The sequence below is a fragment of the Oratosquilla oratoria genome, chromosome 43 (genome assembly GCF_046742065.1).
Source record: "Oratosquilla oratoria isolate Oo_2021 chromosome 43, ASM4674206v1, whole genome shotgun sequence".
Lineage (NCBI taxonomy): Eukaryota > Metazoa > Arthropoda > Malacostraca > Stomatopoda > Squillidae > Oratosquilla > Oratosquilla oratoria.
Window position 1 is genome coordinate 16,418,067 of NC_134819.1, and position 27,699 is coordinate 16,445,765.

At 38.9% G+C, this 27,699-nt stretch overlaps 2 protein-coding genes across 2 annotated transcripts in view; both read left to right on the plus strand.

Annotated features, from left to right (window-relative positions):
* The window catches only part of LOC143021928 (copine-8-like), a 758,082-nt gene that overhangs the window by 277,522 nt on the left and 452,861 nt on the right, over positions 1 to 27,699 (plus strand). The gene's annotated exons all lie outside the window — the stretch shown is intronic.
* LOC143021929 (decapping and exoribonuclease protein-like) overlaps positions 1 to 27,699 on the plus strand; it is a 252,942-nt gene that overhangs the window by 212,683 nt on the left and 12,560 nt on the right. Inside the window, exon 7 of the mRNA XM_076179813.1 lies at positions 25,357 to 25,561. Within this exon, the coding sequence (XP_076035928.1) occupies positions 25,357 to 25,561 (205 nt within the window). The remainder of the gene's footprint in view (positions 1 to 25,356; positions 25,562 to 27,699) is intronic.

The following is a 27,699-nucleotide window of genomic DNA, read 5'->3' on the forward strand; positions in this document are numbered from 1 at the left end:
CTGTAAATACAATAGGTACTTCCTTTGCTTTGGGATCCACGAAATTTCACTTTTTCTTCAGAACGTCGTCTATGCCGTCCGTTCGTTGAAGTGTGTGTGTGTGTGTGTACATATGTATATATATATATATATATATATATATATGTATGTATATATATATACATATATACTATATATATACATATATATATATGTATGTATATATACATATATATATATGTATATATACATATACATATCTATATATGGATATAGATATACATATATATATATACACACATATTTCTCTCTCTCTAGCCTGAAATTCATGTAGAGTTCTAACAAAATCTATCCTTGATTTCCAATTAACATATTTGTATTTGAACTTTCATATTTGAGCATAATTTATGCATCTAATGGAATTTATGTCCTCACATCCCTTAGATATGTGGTATCTCTTTATTTGCTCCCATGACCTCTTAAGCCCTCCCATTTTTTACCTGTAAACTGTGATATATATATATTTTTTCTTCTATATTACACTCCCATATGTCTTTAAATTAAATTTGACATCACAGGGTGAAGGGGTCCACACACTAGACGTACCTACACATCCCTTAATTATCCTCAGTTATCATGGAAGGGGTAGGTCAGTCATTGCTGTACAACCCACAACCGTCTAATTAGCATGGTGTAAAATAATCAGTGGTGGGGTTTAGCTTGTTCTCACCTCTGTGATGAACCTGTTCTTGGAATTTCATGAGCTCTGCAAACTGGTTATTAAAAATTGGTCAACACAGGCTATATTGGGCCAACCTGGCATGCCATTAGTGAGAGAACCTGTTGTTAGACATTTTGAATCCCACCACTGAAGATCAATTATAGAAAACCATTCTTATGAAAAGGGAAGAAACAGTGGACAATTCAAACAGCAGTGATGAGGAACAAACTGTAAAAAAAAGTATAAAGAAGAACATAGGAAAGTTCCGTGGAACTCACCCATGTGTGACCACTTGATATAGAAAGGAAAAATGACCAAAAATAGGAAATGGTGGGAGAATAAAATCATGGACTTAAGGAAAGAAATTGTTGAACTAATGGATTGCTTAGCACAAGCTGACATTGAAATTTCCAACCAAAGAAAAACTATGAACTAAGAACCGAACTTAAGGAAATGAGAAATTATATAAGAGAGGTGACGCGTGAAAATGAAAAGAAGAAAATTAATTATGCTACCAATGGTGAAAACCTGAAAAAAGAGGTAAATAACAAAATGCAGGAAATAACTGAAAGAATTGAAGAAAATTTAGGTGAGGAAAGTATCCAAGAGATTAAGAAATTGAAGGAAAACATAAAAAATAAAGAAATTGCCTTTAAAGAAATAGTCCTACAACAAATGCAGGAAAATGCAAAAGACACAATTACCCAAGTAGTTAATGAAAAGGCAAATTGGGTCAGAGATGCAGTAAATAGGAAAAAATGTATTGTGGTATATGGACTAAAAGAAAAACATTGTCTGATGAGGTACATGAGAGAAAAAGAAGAAAAAGAAACAGCATTAGCAATCCGAAAAGAAATTCAGGAGGTAGAGAAAGACATTGACGATGTGTGTAGAGTTGGTCATTATTCTAAAGAAAGAAATCGACCCCTAAAGATAAAACTAAGACTACAAGTGGTAGTAGAAGACATACTTGAAAAATTAGGTAAGTTGGCAAGGAGTGAACATTACAATAAGTTATAGATAAAAAGAGAAATGAGTATTGAGGAATTAGAAAAAGAGAAGACACTAAGAGATGAAGCTAAGGAAAAAATGCCAAGAGAATGGAGACTGAAAGCAAGGAATTCTATTGGAGGGTAATTGACATGAGACTGAGAAAATGGTATATCAGAATGGGCAAACCAAACAGAAAAAAAAAAAAATTGAGAAAGGAAAAAATTAAAAGTGGCCTAAACTAACATTGATGGATTAATTTCAGGACTGATTGAAGTTTATGACTACCTGTTAGAAGAAAAAACAGACATAATGGGAATTGTGGAGACTAAATCAAAGGTGCAATACCACCCATCAATGTTGGACAAGGGCTATACAATTACTGGATGAAAAACAGAGATAAGGAACAAGGAGGAGGAATCATGTACTTGGCCAAGAAAAACTTATTCGTGACCAAAATTTTGGAGGTCAAAGATAATGTAGAACTGATCATGATAAAAGTCAAAGACAAGGACATGAAAAGTAGAAAGTTTGTTGTGACTTATGTGCCCCCCAAAACAAAACTCTTGGAAAGAGAAGGAGCATATGAAAATGCTAGAAGATACAAGGCATTCATTAAGTGAGATACTAATGGGCAGAGGTAACCTGGTAATTATGGGGGACTTTAACTGCAGAGAAATTTCCTGGGAGGACATGACAGTGAAAGGCGGAGAAGACTTGTGGGGTAATGTATTACTGGACATGACCTTGGAATACACAATGACACAGTGGGTCAGTGAAGACACCAGATACAGAAATAATGAGCCGTCAAGACTAGATTTGATATTTACAAAAGAACCTGAAATTGTGGATAAAATTCAATACAAGACAACAATTGGAAAGAGTGACCATATACTTATTGAGACTGAACTAAGGGAAGAAATATATCTGGAGAGAAATGAAAAGCATTGGAAAGGAAGATTGATGTACAACAAAATGGACTTTGGAAAACTAAAGGAATTCCTTCAGAATGCAGATTGGGAAAACTTTTACATGGAAGAGACAAAAGTGGAAGAGAAATGGATCTTGATGGATAATTATAATGAAGGAGTGAGTAGGCACATATCAAGACAGAAGCTAGAGAGAAAGTACATTAAATGCTGGTTCAGCAGAAGATGCAGTGAGGCAAAAGGTAGAAGAGACAAAGCTTGGAAAAGATGGAAAAAAGTTAAGAAACATGGAAAATGGCAAATACTGTATATATAAACAATAGGAATGAGTATGTAAAAGTGCGAAAAGAGGATAAAAAGAACTGAAAAAGACATTATAGATAAATGCAAAGAGTAACCCAAACTATTCTATAGATATGTGAATGGTAAACTTAAAAATAAACAGGAAATGATGAAACTATATAAAGGAAATATAGAATACACAGAAGATCTAGAAATGGCCGAAGTCATGAATAATCACTTAAAGTCTGTTTTCACTAGAGAGAAGGCACAATATTGGGACAAAGGAAATGAAGTGCGATTTCCCTCCATGAGCGAGATAATAATGACACAAAAAGAAATAATGGTACATTTATCAAACCTTGATGTCAGGAAATCGCATGGCCCTGATGGAATTGCAAATTGGATTCTAAAAAAATGCAAAGAAGAACTAATGGATAAAATACATAACATAATAAGTTGCTCATTTAAAGAAGGAAGAATACCAAAAGACTAGAAAATTGCTAACATTGTACCAATATATAAACAATGAAACAAGGAAGAACCAACTAACTACAGACCGGTCTCGCTAACAAGCACTATAGCCAAAATTTATGAGAAAATGAAGAAGAATGGATGGGTAAAACACCTGGAAGAAGATAATATAATAAACTCAAGATAATTTGGGTTCAGACAAGGAAGATCATGTACCACAAACATGATATGGTTTTACTCAAGACATTGTGCAAGAAAGGGATGGATGGGCTGATTGTGCCTTCCTGGACTTACAAAAAGCTTCCGACAAGGTACCACACAAAAAATTATTATGAAAAAAAAAAAGAAAAAAAAAAAAAAAAGGAATATATAGGATGGATACAAGGTAACCAATAGATGGAGGACTTCCTGATTGGTAGAAAGATGAGAGTTGTACACAAAGAAAAATATTGAGGTTGGAAGGAGGTGATCAGAGGAATTCCGCAACGACCTGTATTGGCTCCAATAATGTTTGCTATTTATATGTGCCGTTACAAGAGGTAACGGGGCTTTTTTTATACGTCCGTGTATCCCCATGTTTACATATTTTTTGTCGTAAGGCTTGTTTCCCCTCGGAAGAGGTTTTCAATTTTGTTTTTTGTAATGCTTTAATTTTAAATATATTTCGAGCAGAGGCCTTTTCTGTTCGAAAATCCTACCTTGTAAGTTGTCTGCAAGCTGTGTTGCAAGATAACATCTCATTATTTGTACAATGTTCACTTTAAGAATTAGACTTAAGAAGGTGTGTAAGAACCGGTTGCTGTGGTGTGATGTCACGTCACACCTCCAGCCAGTGTGGTTTGGAACGCCTTCAGTTGTATACCCGCTCCCTTCGCGGCCTACTCAGTGAGTTTTTGAGCCGAATTTAGTTTTAGATCTGGTATATCGTTTCTTGTATGTCATAATGAATTTAGCCTTAAGCTGCTCGTATTTCATGTTCAGATTCTTTGTAATTCTGTATAAAAGCTGTTAGTAACGAGCGCTACTCTGTATTGTTTTACAGCTTTTTCATCTACTACTTCTACTCTTCCTCCCAATTACTGTCTGCTGCCATAGTTTCAATGGCAGCACCTGTTGTGTGAAGATGAGAAAGTCGTGTTTTCTATTGCCAATAAACGTAGTGACGAGCACTCCATGGATCCTTAACCCTCCCGCGTTGTTTACATTACGTAATCCAGAAAAGAGGGCACTCGTTACGCTAACCCCCTATGCGCAGCAGAGTAATTCGCTGCGCCACATTATATGAATGACAAGGATGAAGATGTGCAATGTTACAGGAGCTTCTTGGCAGACGACACTAAATTGATAAAGTAAAAACTGAAACAGATTGTGAATGACTACAGGAAGACCTGAATAAGGTATGGAACTGGAGTCAGAATTGGGAAGTGGACTTCAACATTAAGAAGCGTATCATAATGGAGTTTGGAAAAAGTAAAAATAGAATATATGGACAATATGAAATTGGAACCAAGGAGGTAAAGAAAGTGGGATCTGAAAAAGATTTGGGAGTAATTATCTCAAATGACTTGTCCTATGATAAACAAATAAACAATATTGTTGGAGAATACTATAACTTGCTAAGATCAGTAAAAGTGGCATTTACATATTTGGATGAAGAAATTATTTAAATATTAGTCACACTGATAAGGCCTTGACTAGAATATGCGGCGACACTGTGGTCACTCAATACCAAAAAGAATATAAAGAAAATAGAAAGAATCCAGAGAGCAGCCACAAAAATGGCTCCTGCACTTTCAAACTTGTCATACGAGGAGAGACTGGCTAAATTGGAGTTACAGACCGGAGCAAAGAGAGAGAGGCAACTTACTGACCATCTATAGAATCATGAAGGGCACAGAAATACTTGATAAAGAGGACTTGTTAAACTGGGACAAGAGAAACACAAGAGGACATGGAAAGAAACTAAAAAAACACAGTTATAGAAGAGATCTGAAGAAATACAGTTTTCCACATAGAGTGGTGGACACATGGAACAAACTGGACAAAAAAAATAGTGTGCAAAAACCATTCATGAGTTTAAGAGCAAACTAGACACTGCAAGATACAAAGGTGGGACACCACAAGCGTACCCCTTCCCGTAAAATACAACCAAGTAAATACTTGCCTGCTACCTCTAAGTGATAAAATTTGTAACATTGCTACACAACCACACCTGAACTAAGGCAAATAATTAACAAATATATATTTCCCAATACTTTTCCATGCAATCTTTAATTTCATAACAGTAAAAGTTATTTTTGAGAACTTTTATGCCAATAATTGTGCATCAGAGGTATGACTGCCAGAATCTTATTGCACAGTTATGGGTTAATCTGGAGATCTAGATCTATCAATGTAGTCTTTAGTGACCTGAATAATGTAATCATACCGCCTCATTCTCTTCAACCTTTCTAAGTTGGCAAACCTAGTGCTTTTAGTCATTCCTAATAAGGATTATCTGTTAGGCTGGGAAATAATATGGTTACTGCCCCATGTATTCTCTCAATTTGCTTATATCCTTCATTCTGTATGGAGACCATAATGAATGTACATATATACACCAATTGCATTTTCCCCCTTTCAAGAGAGGTAGTCAAAAGCATAAATCCACTCCCACCCATTTCATCACTACATACTCCACTCTAACCCTCCCGCTTTTCTTGGGTCATCCCTGCAGCTCGCCTGCTGCCTAGGGTCAGAAGTAATGTAGCAAGACACAGCACATCCATAGCAAGGCTGCTTCATTTAATCGGCAACCTCCTTCTCTGTCCCCTCATACAGAAAATGAGGAGACAGGGAGAAATCCCCTCGAGCTGCATAAAAATATCATTCACACACATTCTTCTATGCATCACAGCATCATCCATACACAACAATTTTCCACTCACCCCTATGTTCTGTCTTCTTTCCTTCTCTCCTCAGCAGTCATTCCCCTCTTCTAGTGACCCTTTTACCCCATCCATCTGTCTCATACTTGGTACCCCCTCGTGTTCACTGCCTTTCGCACCTCATGTAATCTTTCTTCACTTGTTCTTTCCATTTGTTCAAACCATCCCACTCTTTCATCAAACCAATCTCCCAACTCCCTCTCCACCCCCACTCTCCTCCTCATCTCCTTGTTTCTCACTCTATCCAGTCTAGTAATCCCTACCATATTTTTTAGGCATTTCATCACAAACATATTTGAACTCTTCTTCTCTTACATTCTGTGTTTTTGCCCCATATAGTGCTGTTGGCACAATCACCCTTTCATAAAATCTCCTCTTAGCATCCATTCCCAAATGTCTATTCCTCATTACACTTTAATCCCCCAAGGCATTTACTTGCTTCTTTCAATCTCCATTCTACCTCCACTCCTCCCTTTCCTACCACATGCACCCAAATATCTAAAGCTATCCACTTCCTCCAGTCTCCCATAATTCTCACTTTCAATTTGCTGCTATCCTCTCTCCTTGTACATCTCATCACCTTACTTTTACTCACATTTATCTAATTTTCTTTCACACACCTTCCTAAACTCAATCACTAACTTCCTTAATCCCTCCTCTGATCCTGCTACAGCATTGTCATCAGCAAACAACTGGCTTATCTCCCATTTTATCCATTTTCTTAACCATCTCCAATCCCCGGTCCATTACCCTGCTTCTACCTTTTTCACACCACCCACTCCATGTATAAATTGAACAACGAAGGCAACATAACACATCCCTGGTGAAGTCTCACCGTTACCTCAAACCATTCACTCTGTCCATTTCTAATTATGATACAGGCTCTATTACTCTAAAAACTCTTGACTGCTCTTAAGGGAGTGTTACATCGCTTTATAGAGTAGGTGAAATATGTCTTTAATGAACTTAGGTATAATTATCCCTTACATTAGTGTATAATTCTGCAGGGTATTGTGTTCCTCCCATGTATATATAAAGCATAGTGAAGCTCTAATTACTTAATGGAAAATCCTTCCACATCATTCAGCATGGTATGAAATGAGAGCTTAGTGTCTGGGGAACAAAAATTATTGAATACATTTGATCAAACTAGTACCTCAGATTTTTTTTTATTAATTTGATTCTCTGAATAATAAAAAAATGCTGCAGAATTCAGGTTTCATAAATTAAGAAAAAAAAAAAAAATTCTGTAGAAAATAAAGAGCATGATGTTTTCTTTCAAATGAAACAAAAATTACAAAAATCCATAAAGAACAACCGATATTACAATAGAAAGAACAAAAACAAACTTTACAGGACAGGGAATTAAAAATTTTGCTACCTTTTGTTTGATGGTTGTGATGTATAGCAAATCTCCAATTTCTTCTTTGCTGAAAAGTGTGAGTGGTGTGGCATGGGTGGTGTAAGATAGGTGTGGTTAGTAGATACTTGTGGAGTGCTGGGTGCAGCTTTTCTCCTCTTTTTCCTTCTTGTTTCTTTTTCAGGCACTCATGGGCCCTCTATTCTGCTGCTTCACTCTCTTGTTTCTTGTTCATTTTCCCATGATCACAGCAACAATACAGGGTGAGGAATCAAAATTGTGGCATGCAGTGAGAGCGCCAGGAGCGACGTCACCTTACTTTTTTTTTTATCTTTTCAAGAGTACTGATACCCTGTCCAATGTCTTTGTGGGGTATGCTGGTGGGAGGAGTTGCCAAATATCTCCATAAACACAATTTTGTAGCAAAAAACAAAATGGCTATAGAAATGTTGATGCTATTTCAATATACAGAATGTTTTTTATTCAATGGGTTGCCAGAGGTTGCTAATATTTTATCTATTTTATTCTGTATAAAAGAAATAGAAACGAAATACAGCTGTATAACTCTGTATGAGTGTTGCCACCATCATAGAGATGCTTTTGAAATGTTTACCTAAAATTCGCTTATGTACTAGAATTTTTCAAATTATCATTGGTGATGCTCCCTTAACAGCTTTCCTCCTCTCCCATATATCTGCAATACCTCCCATAGTGCCTTCCTGTCTACCCTGTCATAAGCGTTTTCCAAATCCATAAAGGTCCAAGAAAACATCCTTACCTTTCCCTAAAACTTTCTCACATATCTGCCTTACCATAAAAATCTGATCCACACAACCCCTACCTTTCCTATACCCACACTGTTCCTCTCAAAACCCTCCCAAATGCCTTCTCAACTACACTCAATAAGCTGACCCCTCTGAAACTACTTCTCTTACACTTGTCCCCTGTCGGGTGAATGATAAGCATGGGAAGCTCGTACACACTGTTTATTATTATGTAAGATCAGTCAACATAGGCGTGAACGCCGACATGCGCAATAGTGATGGAATAGCAATGGTAATAAGAATGTTATGCAAAGCAATAATACAACATCCCCCCTCAAGTTTACAAAATCTCAAAATAAACTTATCAGTAAGTAACAGTTAGTAATTCCCCAAAAGGCTGCAAAAGAAAGCATAGTGATGACATATCAACTAGAGTAAACCTTTAGAATTAAGTACAAAATTAGACTATTATTTGTGATACATAACATAAACTATTAGTAGTAAACCATTTCTGGTTGTACATTGGGTTTAGGCACTCTGCCGGACCTTCTAACTTCAATTTGTGATGGGCTAGGTACACTAGGTTTAGTGCTAGGACAAACAACAGAAGTAGATGCACCTTTAGGAATATCACTGACATGGATGGAATTATCAGAAGAACCGAGCAGGGTGGGAGTCCCTTCTTTGGGTTCAGTGTTAGGCAATTTACTGTGTTCACCTGTGTGTATGAGAGAGTGTCGGTTTCTTCTTATTGTGGAACCTGCATCAGTCAGGACTTTGTATGATCTCGGTTGAGTCAGTCTCTGTGTTACTTCTCCATAACGTTCTTGGTCTCGTATGTATACCTTATCACCTGCTTGAAGAGCTGGCAATGTCTGGATACGATGGTGGTTGTTGTAGTTCTTAGAGTATTTCTCTCTATAGAGTTCCTCTTTTTCTAGTAGGTCATCTTGGTTATATCCCTTTGGTCTCAACGTATCAGGGAGTACTGGCAATTTTGTTCTTATTTTTCTACTCATCAGTATTTCACTTGGGGTCAAACCATTTCTAAGTGGAGCTGAACGATAGGCAAGTAGTCCTAAATAAGGGTTAGCGTTCTTTTTAAGGATGTTTTTAGCTGTCTGGACTGTTCAGGTCGTAGCTTAGCACAAATATGGCACTTGTTAACCATAGATTCTATCTGCTTTGTGATGAGAGGCCACCAAACTGAGTAACTTGCTCTTCCTTGGCACTTAGTAATTCCTAAATGACCTTCATGTAAAGCATTGAGAATATCCAGCTGTAGGGAGGTTGGAACAACAATGCGGTTGTTAAACATTAGTAGTCCTTGGTTGACTGTCAAATGCTGTTTCTTCTCCCAGTATGGTTTCAAGAGTGGCTGAGAAGGCATTATTGAAGGCCACCCATCTAGACAATAAGCTTGTACTTGTTTGCAGATGGCATCTGCTTGTTGAGCTGCTTTGATCTCTCCCAGGCGTCGTTCTGTAGCCGGGATAACTTTAAAATTACCTTCTTGAGTTTCTTCCACTTCTTCTATAAGCTCTAGATCAGCTTTTGTAGGAAGACTTGTAGGAGCTCGCGATAGAGCATCAGCTGTTTTCTGATGAACGCCTTGTACATATGTCACTTCTGGTGAATATCTTGCTAGTCGAAGACGGAAGCGAAGAATTCTAGATGGAAGTTTTGACAAATCAGTACTTGAGAGCAAAGGCACTAAAGGGCGGTGATCTGTTTCAAGCTTGAAGACTGTTCCTAAAACGTAGTCCTTAAACTTTTTACAAGCCCAAGTAGCTGCTAAAGCCTCTTTTTCAATAACTGCATACCTCTTCTCAGTGTCACTGAGTGATCTTGAAGCATAAGCAATAGGACGACGGTGCCCTGTGTCATCCATTTGTATAAGAACGGCGCCAAGGCCGTCTTGACAAGCATCTGCAGCAACAATGCATTCCTTGTTTGGGTCGTAATGGGCTAGGATCTCTGTGGACACAAGTTTCTGTTTGATTGTTTGAAATGCAGTTTCTTGTGGTTGGTCCCAGAACCATTGTTGACTCTTCCTTAGAAGCTGGCGAAGTGGTTCATTTACATTGGCTAGGTCAGGAATGAACTTGGCAAGCTGATTTACCATACCGTTGAACCTTTGCAGTTCAGTTACATTCCTGGGTCTTGGGAAATCTTGGACAGCTTTGGTTTTCCTGGATCTGCTTCAATGCCTTTCTCTGAAATGATGTGGCCCAGGAATTTCATGTGTCCTTTTGAAAACTCGCATTTGTCGTTTAGGGTGATTCCTGCTCCCTGTAGTCGACATAACACTTCTCGAACTCGATTGTCATGAATCTCCTGTGTGGGCCCATGGATGAGGATATCATCCATGTGGCAAACAACTCCTTCTAAACCTTCCAGTATGGTAGACATGGTCCTTTGGAAGATTTCTGGGGCGGAGCTAATGCCGAAAGGCAAACGATTGAAGCAATAGCGCCCAAATGGAGTCACAAAAGTTGTCAGCAACCTCGATTCTTCATCAAGTGGTATCTGCCAGAATCCAGAGTTGGCATCAAGTTTCGTAAAAACTTTACTACCTCTTAACTTGGCAAGATTCTCGTCTACACTGGCCATAGGGTGTACTTCCCTCTTCACGGCTTTATTCAGAGGTGTCAGATCCACACAAATTCTCACATCACCATTGGGTTTAACAACGTTAACCATCCCTGAGCACCACTCTGTAGGTACAGTTACAGGGGAAATGACTTTTTGGTGGACCATGGACTGTAGTTTCTTCTTTACTTTTGGTAGCAGAGGATGGGGTACCCGTCTTGGGGTATACAGGCAATGAGGAGTAGCATCTTCGTGCAAAGAAATTCTGTATGTAGATTTGAGTAACCCCAGTCCGTTGAAGAGCTTGGGAAATTCTTCCTTGAAGTTCACTGCCTTGTCTATGTTGTACACCTCTTTAGCAGGTTTAAGGAGTTTCAGAGCTTCTATAGCTGATTTCGACAAAAGATTATTACTCTGACCTGTCATAACATACACATTTTCTATATGTCTCCTACCACCTAATTCAAGTACAGCATCTACAATTTTCCCTTTAATAAGGTGATTGAGATTGACTTCCCCTGGTCCTCGGAAGTCACTATCTGCTTTTGTGAGGTTACACTCCTTAAGCCAAGGTGTTTTGTCACTAACAATTGTCACTTTGGATCCACAATCAAGTTTAAAGTTAGTCACTTTCCTATCTATTGTCACATCAACTGACCAAAAATTCTCACTAGCAGATTTGACTTCCCCTAAGATAAAGAATTGTCTACAAGTTCATCGCAATCATACTCATCTATTTCATGAATAGGTTTTGACTTTAGGCAAGCCGAAGCATAATGGCCGACACGTGCGCATATGTGACATTTGGAATTTCTGGCTGGGCAGTTTTTCTGTAATGTCCATCTGTGTTCCCACACCATCTACACCTAGGTGGGCTAAACCCAGACGCTTTGAAAGGAGATTCACCTCTCTTCTTTCCTGTCTGTTTCGGTTTCGGTGGTTTCCATACATCTTCATTGAGGTGTCTTTGGTGCACAAGTTTCCTCGTTGAAGATGTACTGGCACCTTTCCGCTTGTTTGTGTACTCAACTGCAGCTTGCACTTTACCTGTAATTACTTGCTTATGTGTTCTGGAGATTTCTGCTGCTCTGAGGCTTTCGATCACTTTGTTGAGGTCTGGGACAGGCCGTTCACGGAGTAGTCGTTCTCTCCCTGCTTCATCCGTTGTACCTACGACAATTCTGTCACGAAGGAGAGAGTCTTTCAAGTTTGCAAACTCACAGGATTCACTGAGCTGACGAAGACGGAGCACATACTCGTCTACGGATTCGTTGCTCCTCTGAGTGGCTGAGTAGAAGAGAAACCGTTCATACAAAACATAAAATATTAGCAACCTCTGGCAACCCATTGAATAAAAAACATTCTGTATATTGAAATAGCATCAACATTTCTATAGCCATTTTGTTTTTTGCTACAAAATTGTGTTTATGGAGATATTTGGCAACTCCTCCCACCAGCATACCCCACAAAGACATTGGACAGGGTATCAGTACTCTTGAAAAGATAAAAAAAAAAGTAAGGTGACGTCGCTCCTGGCGCTCTCACTGCATGCCACAATTTTGATTCCTCACCCTGTATTGTTGCTGTGATCATGGGAAAATGAACAAGAAACAAGAGAGTGAAGCAGCAGAATAGAGGGCCCATGAGTGCCTGAAAAAGAAACAAGAAGGAAAAAGAGGAGAAAAGCTGCACCCAGCACTCCACTCTACTAACCACACCTATCTTACACCACCCATGCCACACCACTCACACTTTTCAGCAAAGAAGAAATTGGAGATTTGCTATACATCACAACCATCAAACAAAAGGTAGCAAAATTTTTAATTCCCTGTCCTGTAAAGTTTGTTTTTGTTCTTTCTATTGTAATATCGGTTGTTCTTTATGGATTTTTGTAATTTTTGTTTCATTTGAAAGAAAACATCATGCTCTTTATTTTCTACAGAATTTTTATTTTTATTTTTTTCTTAATTTATGAAACCTGAATTCTGCAGCATTTTTTAATTATTCAGAGAATCAAATTAATAAAAAAAAATCTGAGGTACTAGTTTGATCAAATGTATTCAATAATTTTTGTTCCCCAGACACTAAGCTCTCATTTCATACCATGCTGAATGATGTGGAAGGATTTTCCATTAAGTAATTAGAGCTTCACTATGCTTTATATATACATGGGAGGAACACAATACCCTGCAGAATTATACACTAATGTAAGGGATAATTATACCTAAGTTCATTAAAGACATATTTCACCTACTCTATAAAGCGATGTAACACTCCCTTAAGAGCAGTCAAGAGTTTTTAGAGTAATAGAGCCTGTATCATAATTAGAAATGGACAGAGTGAATGGTTTGAGGTAACGGTGAGACTTCACCAGGGATGTGTTATGTTGCCTTCGTTGTTCAATTTATACATGGAGTGGGTGGTGTGAAAAAGGTAGAAGCAGGGTAATGGACCGGGGATTGGAGATGGTTAAGAAAATGGATAAAATGGAAGATAAGCCAGTTGTTTGCTGATGACAATGCTGTAGCAGGATCAGAGGAGGGATTAAGGAAGTTAGTGATTGAGTTTAGGAAGGTGTGTGAAAGAAAATTAGATAAATGTGAGTAAAAGTAAGGTGATGAGATGTACAAGGAGAGAGGATAGCAGCAAATTGAAAGTGAGAATTATGGGAGACTGGAGGAAGTGGATAGCTTTAGATATTTGGGTGCATGTGGTAGGAAAGGGAGGAGTGGAGGTAGAATGGAGATTGAAAGAAGCAAGTAAATGCCTTGGGGGATTAAAGTGTAATGAGGAATAGACATTTGGGAATGGATGCTAAGAGGAGATTTTATGAAAGGGTGATTGTGCCAACAGCACTGTATGGGGCAAAAACACAGAATGTAAGAGAAGAAGAGTTCAAATATGTTTGTGATGAAATGCCTAAAAAATATGGTAGGGATTACTAGACTGGATAGAGTGAGAAACAAGGAGATGAGGAGGAGAGTGGGGGTGGAGAGGGAGTTGGGGAAGGAAACATAGTTGCAGTGAGATGCACTAAGAAAATGACATTGATGAATGAGGGAAATGGAGAAATAAGGAAAGATGAGGTGAAAGAAGTTATAAAAATGAGAGCAGGCAAGGCACCTGAGTTGGACAAGTGTCATCTGGAGTGTCTAAATAAGGGAGGTACAGTGATGGTGGACTGATTGATGAGCTTTTTTAATGTTTGTTTAAAAGAGGGTTGAGTACCACAGGACTGGAAGAGTGCCTGTATATTCCTGCTTTACAAGGGAAAGGTTAGGCGGTAGAAATGAAAGTTATGAAGTACATAACAGAGTTGTGGAAGCCAGCTTACTCTGTGGGGATGGTTATGTTGCAGTACAGAAAATGTGCATGGCAATGAACATGAAAATGATACATCACAAGACGTTTAGTAAACTTAGCCATTATATTACACTCCCTCGATTTACGAACTAGTTACGTTCTTGAAAAAAACGTTTGTATATTGAATGTACTTCAATTGAGCCCTTTTTTCCATATAAACCCATTATATTATGCGAGATAGGTTCTTACAAACAAATTTCATGTCCCTATAAAGTCATCTTGAATACTGTTCTCTGCTAATTACATACAGACACACAAAATATTAATATGCAAAGTAGATGATAACGCTTAGGAGGCACAATGTCACTTGAAATAATGCTAATAATCCACGATTAACCGAGACCTAGTGAGTAGACCGAGCAGTACACGGCGTTGTTTTGAAAACAATAACAAACTGGGCGGTTGGTTCTTCCTCAGTACGTACGTATCTAGTTTCACTTTAATTTTTTTTTTTTTTTTTTTTTTTTTTTTTTTTTTTTTTTTTTTTTACCTGGACATATGGCAGTTTTTTTTAATATTTATGATGTAAACATAATTTTCTTTTTTAATATTTATGATTTAAAAATACAGTAATTTTTTTCAACAGGATTTTATTCGTTATGGCGAATTTTTAGTTCGTATTTCGATTTTTGAGACAAACATTTTTGTGCGGTATAGCGAAAATTCGTATAGAGACTAGCATAAAGAAATATGAGGAACTCTTGGAAAAAACAAGGGAACATGTACATGTAGCATTAGAAAAGGAAGACCCAACTTTACCGGAAGTAAAAGAAGTAAAAGTTACTATCAATGGTTTGTGGAGTAAGAGAGGATTCACTTCCAAAGGCACCCACTGCTGGTTAAAATAAACCTCTTTCCAATTATTTAGATACCCCAAAGACCCCCAGCAGTGAGGTTTCATATGAAGAAACCGACAAAGATGCAAAAATGCAAATTATATGATGGTGTCTGTGCGTCGCCACTACTGTGATATACTTATACTTAAGTTTTTCATTATTTAAAGTACTTATAGTTGAAATATATTGATGATTTTTACTGTACTTACCCATTATATAATAAGAATTAAGCCATGAAAAAATCAGTCAAATTGGTGAAACTATATGCAAGTTACAGATATATTTATATTTCAAGTCGCCATATCTCCGTTTGATATTTTTTGACTTTTTTTTTTTTTAAATAAAAAAAAATCTAAAATACATCAGATTTAAATGAAACTTACAGGGAATATTACATTTAATAACTGCTAGGGCTGGTCATTCGAATAATATGAATAGGATGAAAGAGTTAGGAGTACCGTATTTATCGGACCATAAGGCGCTTCGTACCATAAGACGCACCCATAATTTGCTCTTCCCCGTCCTTACATAAGGCGCACCTTACCATAAGGCGCAGCTGGTCTCGTCATCGGATAATCATGCTTATGTGAGTGCATTCAGAACTGATCATTTTCGTTGTCGAATGAGAAAAATCTTTTGGGATTTAGCAAAATTACAAAAATAAATATATATTTTTGTTTTGGTCAGTGAAATCAGACCACCTCCATGGATGGTCTGCCCTACCAATACCCCTAAAAAAACAACATAAACACGTTACGGGAATTGTAGGGAATAAAACCAGCATTAGCAGTTTTATTCCCGGAATTCTCTATTCATGTAAAAACACAAGATTACAAATGAAGGTAAATTTTTAGTTTCGACCATGGGCGCAATATAGCAATAGATTGATTGATTGATTGATTGATTTATGGAGTTTTTGGCTCGAAGGCCAAGCGCCGGAGCCGGTAGGCCATTCAGCGCATATTTATCTTTTAGTTTAAAAGATAAAATAAAATTAAAATTCAAGTAAAACAATTAAAACGATAGACATTCACGAACACACTTCAACAACACACACTCACAAGCATTCACACACAATCTTAAATTTCATAAAATAAATTTGTCTTTTAAAAACTTACCTTCTTCACACAAGCTTCCTCCCCTAAAATTTCTTTTAAAGATAAATCTGTTAAGAAATTTGCCCTGTGCTTATTAGAGAATGCAGGGCACTGAACTAAAATGTGTCTTATTGTCAAAACTACTTGGCAAGTGGGACATTGGGGGCCAGCCTTTCTGCCCCACTTGCCATTAAAAATTTATGTGTAATGTAGGAATGGCCAATTCTCAGTCTTGTCAAGACAATGCTTGACCTTCTGTCCAAAGGAGGACACTTCCAAGGGTTCACTAAAGGATGAATTTCTTTTAATTTATAACTGCCGTCCAGCCTTGTCCATTGTTCTTGCCACTTCTTCATTGTATAACAATGGATCACTTGTTTCAAGTACGTATGTGGAACTTTTCGGTCTGCTATATGGGTGAGCCTAGTGGCGGCTTTGGCTGCAGCATCGGCCTTTTCATTTCCAGTGACACCCACATGGGATGGCACCCAGCAAAAGTTTACTTTTATCTTCTTTCTGTTGTTTATGAGAATCAGCCATTCCTGTATTTCTTGCACTAAAAAATGATGAGGCAACAAATTATTTACAGAGGATAGAACGCTCATGGAATCCGTAAAAATAACAACGTTCCTACCACACGGTACAGAATTAGAAACAAACTTGAAGGCGTTGCTGACTGCCAGCAGTTCAGCAGTAAAAACAGAGCTAAAATCAGGCAACTTTCTCTTTAAAACTGTGCTATCAGTTACAACAGCACAACCAACACCATCTTGGGATTTTGATCCATCTGTATAAATAAAAATTGCATCAGCATGTACTGATAAATGTTCTAAAAATTAATTGTTTAGCTCTACAGGAGTTCTGTTTTTCTTGTTTTTAAGAGGACATATTTCAGTGGGGCATCGGTTCCAAGGAGGGAATTTGGGAGGCGTGATCTCAGCAATTGTGTTAGGAACAAGTCCTACCTTCTCTGTCCCAACTTCACATCTCACTTCTAAAGGTTTCAGCAGAGTACTTTTCCTTGGAGCTCTGTCTACTGGCTGCTTTACAAATTTGAAATTTGGATTCTGTTTGGATGTCAAGACCCGAGATATATATCTAAGGCTTAATTCCTCCCTGCGAATATACAGGGGAGGAATTCCTGCGTCCACATACAAGCTATCCACTGGAGATGTTCTATAGGCTCCTGAACAGATCCGTAAAGCCATATTGCGGACTATATCAAGCTTCTTCAGTGAACTTTTACATGGCGATCCATAAATTTGACATCCGTAATCCATTTTGCTAAGGCACAATGTTTGGTAAAGCCTTATTAAAGTTACACGATCTGCTCCCCAGTTGAAACGAGACACTACTTTTAGTATATTAAGTCGCTATTTGACAGTGTATACAACCTCGTTTATGTGATTTGTGAATGTCAACCTTTTATCCAATACCAGACCCAAGTATTTTACTTGATCTTCATACGGTAATATGACACCCTCTAAGAATAGTGTTGGTATTTCTTCCTTGCGTCTTAGTCTGGAAAACCTTATGGCTTTGGTTTTTTCAGCAGAGAATCTGAAGCCCCTGCAATTAGCCCATGTTGTTGCTAAGTTAATAACCTCTTGAATCTTTTGGCCCGTTTCTAATGTTGTCGATTTGCTGCACACAATAGCGAAGTCATCAGCATAAGCCAATCCATGAACTCCTGTGGGAACTTGTTCTAATAAACTATTAATTGCTATGCTGAAGAGTGTAGGACTCAGAACACTTCCTTGGGGAATCCCTTCCTCTTGAAGATATGCACAAGAGAAAGAAGAGCCCACTCGGACTTTTAGATAACGGTCAGATAAGAAGTCCTTTAAACAATTGAACATATTATCCCCAATACCCCACTCTGCAACTTGTTTCAGAATGCCTCCCCGCCAGGTAGTATCGTAGGCATTTTTCAAGTCAAAAAACACACCAATGCTAGAGTTCTCAATTGCGAAGGCATTCTGAATCTCACGAGTGATAAAAAGTAAGGGATCCAGAGTGCACTTATTTCTTCTAAATCCAAACTGTCTGTTAGATAGGAGATTTTTAGATTCCAAAAACCAAACTAAACACGTATTAACCATTCTTTCATAGATCTTACAAATGCAGCTAGTGAGAGCAATAGGTCTGTAACTTTGTTGGTCCTGAGGGTCTTTTCTTGCCTTAAAGATTCCTATGATGATTGAAATCTTCCAAGATTTAGGAGATCCAGAAGACCAAAATTTGTTCAGCACATTTAAAAGGAATTTCTTCGACGATATAGATAAGTGACCAACCATGGAATAAAGAATGTCATCCTCTCCAGGAGAGGTTGGGGAGGATAGAGATAAAGCATGATCCATTTCATCCAAGGTGAAGAGAAGATTATATGCCTCCGAGTTCGTATTGGTAGGAGGAATAATCGTGGTCTTGGCTCTAATTCTTGTGAAATCATTTGAATAATGTAGTGGGCTTGAAATATCAGCATAATGTCTTCCAAAAGCCTCTTCTACTTCTCTTGTATCTGATATAAAAGAGTCATTTATCTTCAGAATGGGTAAAGGAGATGGAGTAAACTTTCCTTGTCATTTTCGAATCCTATTCCATACTAAGGTAGGGGAAGAGTCATATTTCAGTTCGCTAATATATTTAATGAAGGATTCCCTCCTTACTTTCTTGAAGATTTTCTTCTGCTTTGCTCGAGCTCTTCTGTACATTATCTTATTGACTAAACAAGGATATCTCTGATATCTCTTATAGCAAGGTCTTGTAATCTTTCTGCTTATAGCACATTCATCGCTCCACCAGGGGACTATTGGGCGTTGAGGTTTACCAGCTGTCCTAGGAATGGAAGAGAAAGCACCAGAGAGTATCATGTCTACCAGGTAGTCATATGCATCAGAGTTACTACCAAAATCACTAGTCTTATAATTAATCTCTGTGGATCTCCTAAATAATTCCCAATTAGCCTCTCCTGTCTTCCATTTAGGTAAGCAACAGGAGGGAGAGTTCTTTAAATATTTGATATGGATAGGCCAGTGGTCGCTACCATGTAATTCTTCATCTATTGACCAACCGTAGTCTAATCTTAAGGATGATGAACAAATAGTTAGGTCTATAGCAGAACCTGAGTTGTGAAAGACATAAAACCTAGTTTTGGAACAGTCATTCATCAAAATGACATCGTTACTATCAATAAATTCTTCACACCTTGATTCACCCCATAGAGGATGCTTGGCGTTAAAGTCACCCATTAGAATAAAAGGCTCAGGGAGCTGGTCAACCAAAGATTGTAGGTCATTTAACTCAAACTGACGGGGGTGGTTATATATGTCTACGAGTCGATCTTCCAGTTCAGGTTCCAAATATAAAGAACATAAAGTGATCCATTTAGTGGTAAAGATTTGTACTGCACAAGCCTGCAACACCGAATGTAGGTGGACACTTCTGTGGTTTACAGATTTCTTAACAATGATACCAGTACCTCCATGGGCACGGCCCCAATCATAGGATGAGATCTGTCAAATTTATAATTAAGTCCAACATTAGGGGATAAATTGCCAAGCATAGTTTCTTGCAGACAAAAAACAGACACATCATGTTCTTTAAAGAGAATCCCAACCTGCTCTCGATGAGAATTAAAACCTTGCATATTCCATTGAATTATGGACATTATACTGTTTTCTTTTTCTTTTTTGGGTCTACTGGTCTGGTAAGAGAAGTCTGTGGGAGAGAGGGTTTACAAGGTGGGTTCTTTTCTAATTTCTTTGCTTTCGCGTGTGTCATCCTCCTCTCTGACGATGGTCCGACCGACGATGCAGAGTCCGGGTTATTAGTTTCTTTCTTAGATTGTTTATCACGATTTGGGGAAGAGGATGGAGATGAGGGTGGACTGCGGAGTCTTTTACTGTGCACAGCTTCAGACTCCATAGCTTTGCTTCTGTGTGCCTCGACTGAGGCACAACAGTCCGTGATCCCTTTATTGGGGAGCCCCCTGAGTTTTGAAGTTTGATTGATTGAGAGGAGGCTTTATTAAAGGAACCCTTTGGGGTCCCGGCAATGAGAACATTAGGTGCCCCTCTAAATGGGGCAGGAGGCATTCCCTCAACTGGGGATGGGAGAACCTCCGCAGAGGAGGGTTGAGGAGTACTACAATTTCCAACTTGTGGAGAAGAACGATTTGGTCTAGTAGTGACTCTTTCACGCTGAGGCTTGGGTTCAGCATTTCCTTGATCCTCATTGCTTCTGTGCACCTCTACCGAGTGAGGCACACAAGTCAGCAATCCCTCTACTAGGGAGTCCCCCAAGTCTGGAAGAGAGATTGCCTGAGAGGAGGCTTCATTACAAGAGGCCTGTGAGGTTTCTACAATAGAAACCTTAGGTGCCCCTCCAGATGGGGCAGGGGACACCCCTTCAACAAGGGGTGAGGAAACCTCCACACAGGAGGCTTCAGGAGTACTAGAAATTTCTACTTGAGAAGAAGAAAGACCATTAGGTTTCATAGTAACACTTTTACACTGAGGCTTGGGTTCAGTGTTAACAGAAGAATTCATATTGGCATTTTTATTTCTATTGCCTTCTACTGTTGGCTGATCCACTTTACTATTTGCTTTAACAACATCACTGTATCTTTTGGAATTACTTAGTAGTCTTTTAGCATGTCCTACACTTATATGTTCTGCCTGAGCTTTTAGTAGTATTTCCTGTTCCTTCTTATAAATTACAGTACTTATTTCTGGCATCATGCTCTTCTTTACAATTTATACAAACTGTTGGGCGGGAACAATCCCCATGTTCAGGCTGAGCACATATCAAACACATTTTGTCCCTTGCACATCTGCAGGAAGGATGTCCAAAACCATAGCGATTGAAGCACTGAAGGGGACGGGGTTTAAACTGCTTCACATAAACAATTTCTTTTTCTATCTCTACATAATGAGGTAGATCTTCACCACAAAAACTTAGGATAATCATAGAAGAACGAGGTATTTTAGCAACCTTCCAAACATTAGTTGGGCACATTTCTAAAATCTCTTCTTCTTCTTCATACAGATCTCTATTAAAAATTACCTCTTTGGCATAACTAAAGGTGTAGTGGGGTTTAACTTCCTTAATGTCCGATTTCTGTTTCAAGTTAAGCACCATGGCAGCTTGTTCATAAGGTTTTACATGAATTAAGAAGGAATTTCTTCCAAATCGTGATACCTGTGAGTTATTCAAATTACCAGAGCCAAGGTGACTCTTAAAGAATCTTCTAAAGTCGAACAAGCTAGCACGTTCTTTTGCAAGAGTGATAATGAGCCACTTAGCTGGGTTGGGAGGTCTCTGCACACTTTCCTTCCTTTCCTCTACCGGGATTTCTGGATAAAAGATATCCAAGTTAGGTGGCACTCTACCAACAAGTTGGGCTGAAGATTCATTCTCATTACTATTATTATAATCCAAGCAGGCAGCAGCTGCATCCTGATTAGAAAGAAATGAGATCCAGACTAGCCAAGCTTTAAAGTTGTCAGTTAGTTTAACTCTGATCTCTTTACTTTGTCCAAATTTATGGAACTTTTCATATAAGTCTGTATAACTCTTATCAAGAGAGACATATTGTAAATGTAAGATTCTATGACTATTAGGGGCAGTATTTGATTGATTGATTTTACCGAAGTCCTTTTTCAAGCCGGAGTCTTCAACTGGGGTTTTTATTTTCGTTGAGTCAATATTGTCAACATTAGGATTGGCAATTTTAGGAGAGGGATTGGGGGGTTCAAGAGGAGGATCAGGTAGTGGTGGAGGTTTAGAACATTCTGTTTCAACAGCTGCCATCATCGTGTATATTTGTAAGGCCACACCATATATTAAGAAAGAAAAAATAGTGCATAGAAGGAAGAACTGCAGTTGCCCGTTGCCACGCGCAATAAAAGAAAAGTCTCTGCAGAGTCGGGAGGTTCCAGAAATGACTATTTACACATGCAGGGCCTCGGAGGTGAGTTAGAGACTTTGTCAACCTGGGGTTTGTCCTCTATTGTTTTGTCCCATTTAGGATGGGTCCGGTGTAGTCACTCTGCATGTGTACTGGATAGGGAGAAAGGAAGTCAGCAGCCTAGTACCTACCCCACAAACATGCATTCCCCAGTCGGTGGGCTTTCGGCCCTCGCAGGGAGTAGTGACCTCACGGTATACATCCCCACTTGACTGGGTTCAGACATGTAGCTTGGAAGGCACCAAGATACCAGAACCTTCCTTAACAAGTATTAGAGAAAGATGGTGAAAAAGGAGAGTAGGGTAGCAAATATGAAGGATAGGGATAGGGGAATTCACATAGGAAAAGGGTGAGGGACCCCCTATCTATTCACTACCCCAAAAACCTCATCCAAAAATAACTGTCATAGGATGAGGGTGACAAATCCTACGAGTATTCCAGTCCATAATCAATGCCAAGCTAGGGTCGTCAACAAAAAGACTTTTGGCTCAGTTTTCGTCTGGTAGCTCGAGCCTGACCTCTCCAGTATGGTTGCACCTGGCTGGCACAGCTCAGCCCGTCCTTACTACACGGAAGCCCCCCCACTACATCAAAGTACTGGGCCTCGGGGGGGGGGGGGGGAATATAGCAATAGAAAATTAATTATTAATTTTGTAAATTGTAATGTATCAACGTAATATGCAATTTTGTGAGCGGAATTAAAAAACGAAAAAAGTTACTTAAACAGATTTCGTAATTAACGAAGTCTTCGGACGAATGGTACGCCATGTTTGTTATGATAGATGCCAACGTCTAACCTAACCTGTGTTTAATATATCGTTACCTGCAAATTAAATGTCACCCGGCTTGTCCTTGTTGCCGTCGTTGTGAGAGACGTTGTCGGGCTTTTCAACCACTCTCAGCTTGCGGGATATACAGTTCCTATGCTACTGACTTCGTTCATTAGCATATTTGCTTGTAGCAAGGTATTTTTTTTTTTCATTTCCGCCCACAAAATTGCATATTACGTTGATACATTTTAATTTACAAAATTAATTATTAATTTTCTATTGCTATATTGCGCCCATGGTCAAAACTTAAAAAATACCCAAATGACTACAGTCGGAGTGGAGCGAGACTAGACCAATATAGAATGGCTGTCTCTGTTGTAGACGCTATCATGTCATAGCCATGATAGCGTTAATGAATGCGGTGGCATGGACTCGAAAACTGTTGAAGTTTTCGCAATTTTCTTGTCAAGATACATGCATCTTGGTTATAACTTGGTTGTAACTTTTGCTAGGCCTATGCACTGTCGCCGTCGGCAGGCTAGCTACGAAACGTGTGAAAATAGTACATCACTGTCCGAGGCATTTTTTTGCAATGAAGCCACACATAAGGCGCACCACCCAATTTTGGCCGATTTTAAGGATTTTGCCCGCGCCTTATGGTTCAAAAAATACGGTAATAATGGGAACAAGACCAAAAAAATTTTTAATTGTTCAATTGCTCAATGACCGGCCCTAGGTGTGCCTACTGACTAATCATAGCCAAAATATAAATCAAATTGGTCCACGTATTATGCTGTGCACTTTTAAATGTCGCTACTGGTATACGTACATGTGTACATACATCATTCTGTTTCACCTAAAATGTAGGCAACATGGATACCTATTTACCTGAGAAGTTTCAGCTCTTTACTCTAAATAGTTTAGAAAATGACCCCTAGGTGTTGCGTACCCCCTTAATGGGAATAGTGTGGGTGCTATTTTCAATGTATGTCCATTTATTTCAATTATAGTCATGTATTTCCATTAATTTTATAGAATGCACTGACATACCTGTTGGGAATAGTTGGGGTGTGAGACTAATCTAGCTACACACAAGAAACAGAAAGATTGGCACATTTACCTAGTTGTGTAATACAGGAAGGGGAGCTATGCTTGTGGTGACCCGATTTTGCATCATACAAAATCAAATTTGTTTTTAAATTTGTGTATTGTGTTTGCACACTATTTCTTCATCCAATTTATTCCATAAATTTGTCACTCTGTGTGGGAAGCTGTTCTTTTTCAGGTCTCTTCTGTAGTTATCCTTTTTGAGTTTCATTGCATGTCCTCTTGTTTTTCCTCTGTCCCACTTTAATAAGTCCTCTTTATCAAGGCATTCTTTTCCTTTCATGATTCTGTAGATGGTTAGTAGGTCCCCTCATTCTCGTCTTTGTTCCAGGGTTGCAATTCCAGTTTGGCCAGTCTTTGTTTATATGTCAGGTTTGAAAGTGTTTGGACTATGTGTTTTATCGTGAAACCCCATCTCGCTTCTCAGGTCAACCCCTAGCCATCACAATCTCTCCCTAAACTATTCCTCTAATGGAATCCTGAACTGGAAGTTGGGAATTTTTCTCATTCTCTTAAAACCAATGGCCCTAGTTTGTGTCTCCATCTGAATGCATCTTAGTGACATCACGGATGGGCAGAGCTACAGTAAACTCTAGAAAAAATGCGATTAAATAAAAATAATATTCCTTTAAAAATTCCTGGTCTTCCACAGAGGCATCCTCAAAGACCTCTTTATCCACTATAAACTTAGTGTTTACTTCCCTGTCTCGATTTAACATTTATTAAATGGTAATAGTTTTCAATCATCTTTGCATTTATTTACTAAACTTCTTTCAAAATTGCTTTCTTCCTGCAAATAGTTATTTCATATAATCATTTGTAACTAGTTTGTAAGCTTTTGTTTACTGCTCAGTCCTGTTTCTGCTGCCTTCCACTAATCTTTGACACATGTATGTTCACTCCCAGGTTGTATCAAGAAAGATTTCCCATTTCCTCCTTATTCACATGGTATTCACGAGTTCCTCCCATATTTATCTTCATGTATGCATGTAGCTGGAAATAGAACACACTAGAATGTATTTCTTTGTGGGTCTATTTAATGGTATGGGTGGTATGTTGATGTATATGGTTAACTTCGAATTTTGGGTACAACTACATAATCCAAAAAATTCAACAGGGTAACTTAATTCCATTGGTTCCTAAACTGAAACCTCATGCAGACCAATACTGTTTTGCTTAAATATCTTTTCTTTCTAGGAATGGAAGAAGTATGCAACCCAAATGAAGAATTCCGACTTGTTATCAGTGCCAAGCTTGGAAAGCATAGAATCCTACATGCACCTAAAATTGACTGTGTTGACCCAGACATGTTTGTTGGCAGTTTTGAAAATACAGAAGCTTTATTGTTGCTGAAAACCAGCAAAGAATTAAGCACTGAAATAGATCAAACAAAATTCACCAGGTGAGGTTGTATTTAATTGATAAGAATATTTAATACATACATACATATACCAAAGGCTTTTTCCCCCTACATGGGGGGGGTAGCCAAAAACAAAAAGGTATAGAAACCACTCACACCCATTCCATTTCCTATATATTCCACCCTCCTCCCTCTTATCTTAGCACCTCCTGGATGACAGGTCATCCCTGCATCCTGTCCACTGACCTGGGTCAGAAGCAGTGTCGCAAGACACAGCACATCCACAGCAAGGCCGCTTCATAAATTCGGCAACCCCCCTCTCCATCCCCCCATGCAGAAAAGGAGAAGACAGGGAGAAATCCCTTCAGGCTGCTTCAAATTTTTTCTCATACATACATCCTCACCCCCATCCCCCACCCACTCTCCCTCATGCATCACAGGATCATCTATACACAACCCCTCTCCATACACCCCTATCTTCTGTCCTCTCCCGTCCTTCCTCCAAAGACATTTCCCTCTTCCCCAAAGCCCCTTTCACCCCATCCATCCATCTCATCCTAGGATGCCCCCTCATATTCACTCCTTCCACATTTCTTTTACTAATCTTTCTTCACTCATTCTTTCCATGTGTCCAAACCATCCTAATACTCTTTCATCAACCCTATCTCCCAGTTCCCTTTCCACCCCTGTTCTCCTCCTCACCTCCTCATTTCTCACTCTATCTAGCCTAGTAACCCCTATCATACTTCTCAGACATTTCATCTCAAAACACATTCAAACTCCTCTCTTCCTCTCTCATGTTCCATGTTTCTGCCCCGTACAGTGCTGTTGGCACAATCACTCCTTCATATAACCTCCTCTTAGTATCCATTCCTAGATGTTTATTTCTCATTACACTTTTCAATCCACTAAGGCATTTACTTGCTTCTCTCAATCTACATTCTACCACCACCCCCACTCCTCCCTTTCCTGCCACATTCACACCCAAGTATCTAAAACTATTCACTTCCTCCAGTCTTTCACCCTTAATGCTCACCTCCAGCCTGCTGTCACTCTTTCCCCTTTTACATCTCATCACTTTACTTTTGCCCACATTTATCTTCAGCCTCCTTCTTTCACACACCTCAAACTCTGTCACTAACTTCCTCAATCCCTCCTCTGATCCTGCAACAAGCGCAGTGTCGTCAGCAAACAACAACTGGCTCACCTCCCACTTTTCTCCATTTTCTTTAATCATCTCCAACCCCTGACCCACTACCCTTGCATTCACCTCTCTCACCACCCCATCCATGTAAAGATTGAACAGCCAGGGTAACACATCCCTGACGAAGTCCCACCTTTACCTCAAACCATTCACTCTCTCCATTTCTAATCCTAACACAAGCTCTACTACTCTCATAAAGACTTAACTGCTCTTAACAGCTTTCCTCCTATCCCATATATCTGCAGTACCTCCCACAGTACCTTCCTGTCTACCCTATCGTAAGCCTTTTCTAGATCCATAAAAGCCCATAAAACATCCTTACCTTTTCCTATAGCTTTCTCACATATCTGTCTTACCATTTTTTTTAACCATCTCCAACCCCTGACCCACTACCCTTGCATTCATCTCTCACACCACCCCATCCATGTAAAGATTGAACAGCCAGGGCAACGTAACACATCCCTGACGAAGTCCCACCTTTACCTCAAACCATTCACTCTCTCCATTTCTAATCCTAATACAAGCTCTACTACTCTCTTAAAAACTCTTGACTGCTCTTAACAGCTTTCCTCATATCCCATATATCTGCAGTACCTCCCACAGTGCCTTCCTGTCTACCCTGTTGTAAGTCTTTTCTAGATCCATAAAAGCCAAAAAAAACATCCTTACCTTTTCCTGTAGCTTTCTCACATATCTGTCTTACCATTTTCTTTAACCATCTCCAACCCCTGACCCACTACCCTTGCATTCACCTCTCGCACCATCCCATCCTTGTAAAGATTGAACAGCCAGGGTGACATAACACATCCCTGATGAAGTCCCACCTTTACCTCAAACCATTCACTCTCTCCATTTTTAATCCTAACACAAGCTCTACTACTCTCTTAAAAACTCTTGACTGCTCTTAACAGCTTTCCTCATATCCCATATATCTGCAGTATCTCCCACAGTGCCTTCCTGTCTATCCTGTTGTAAG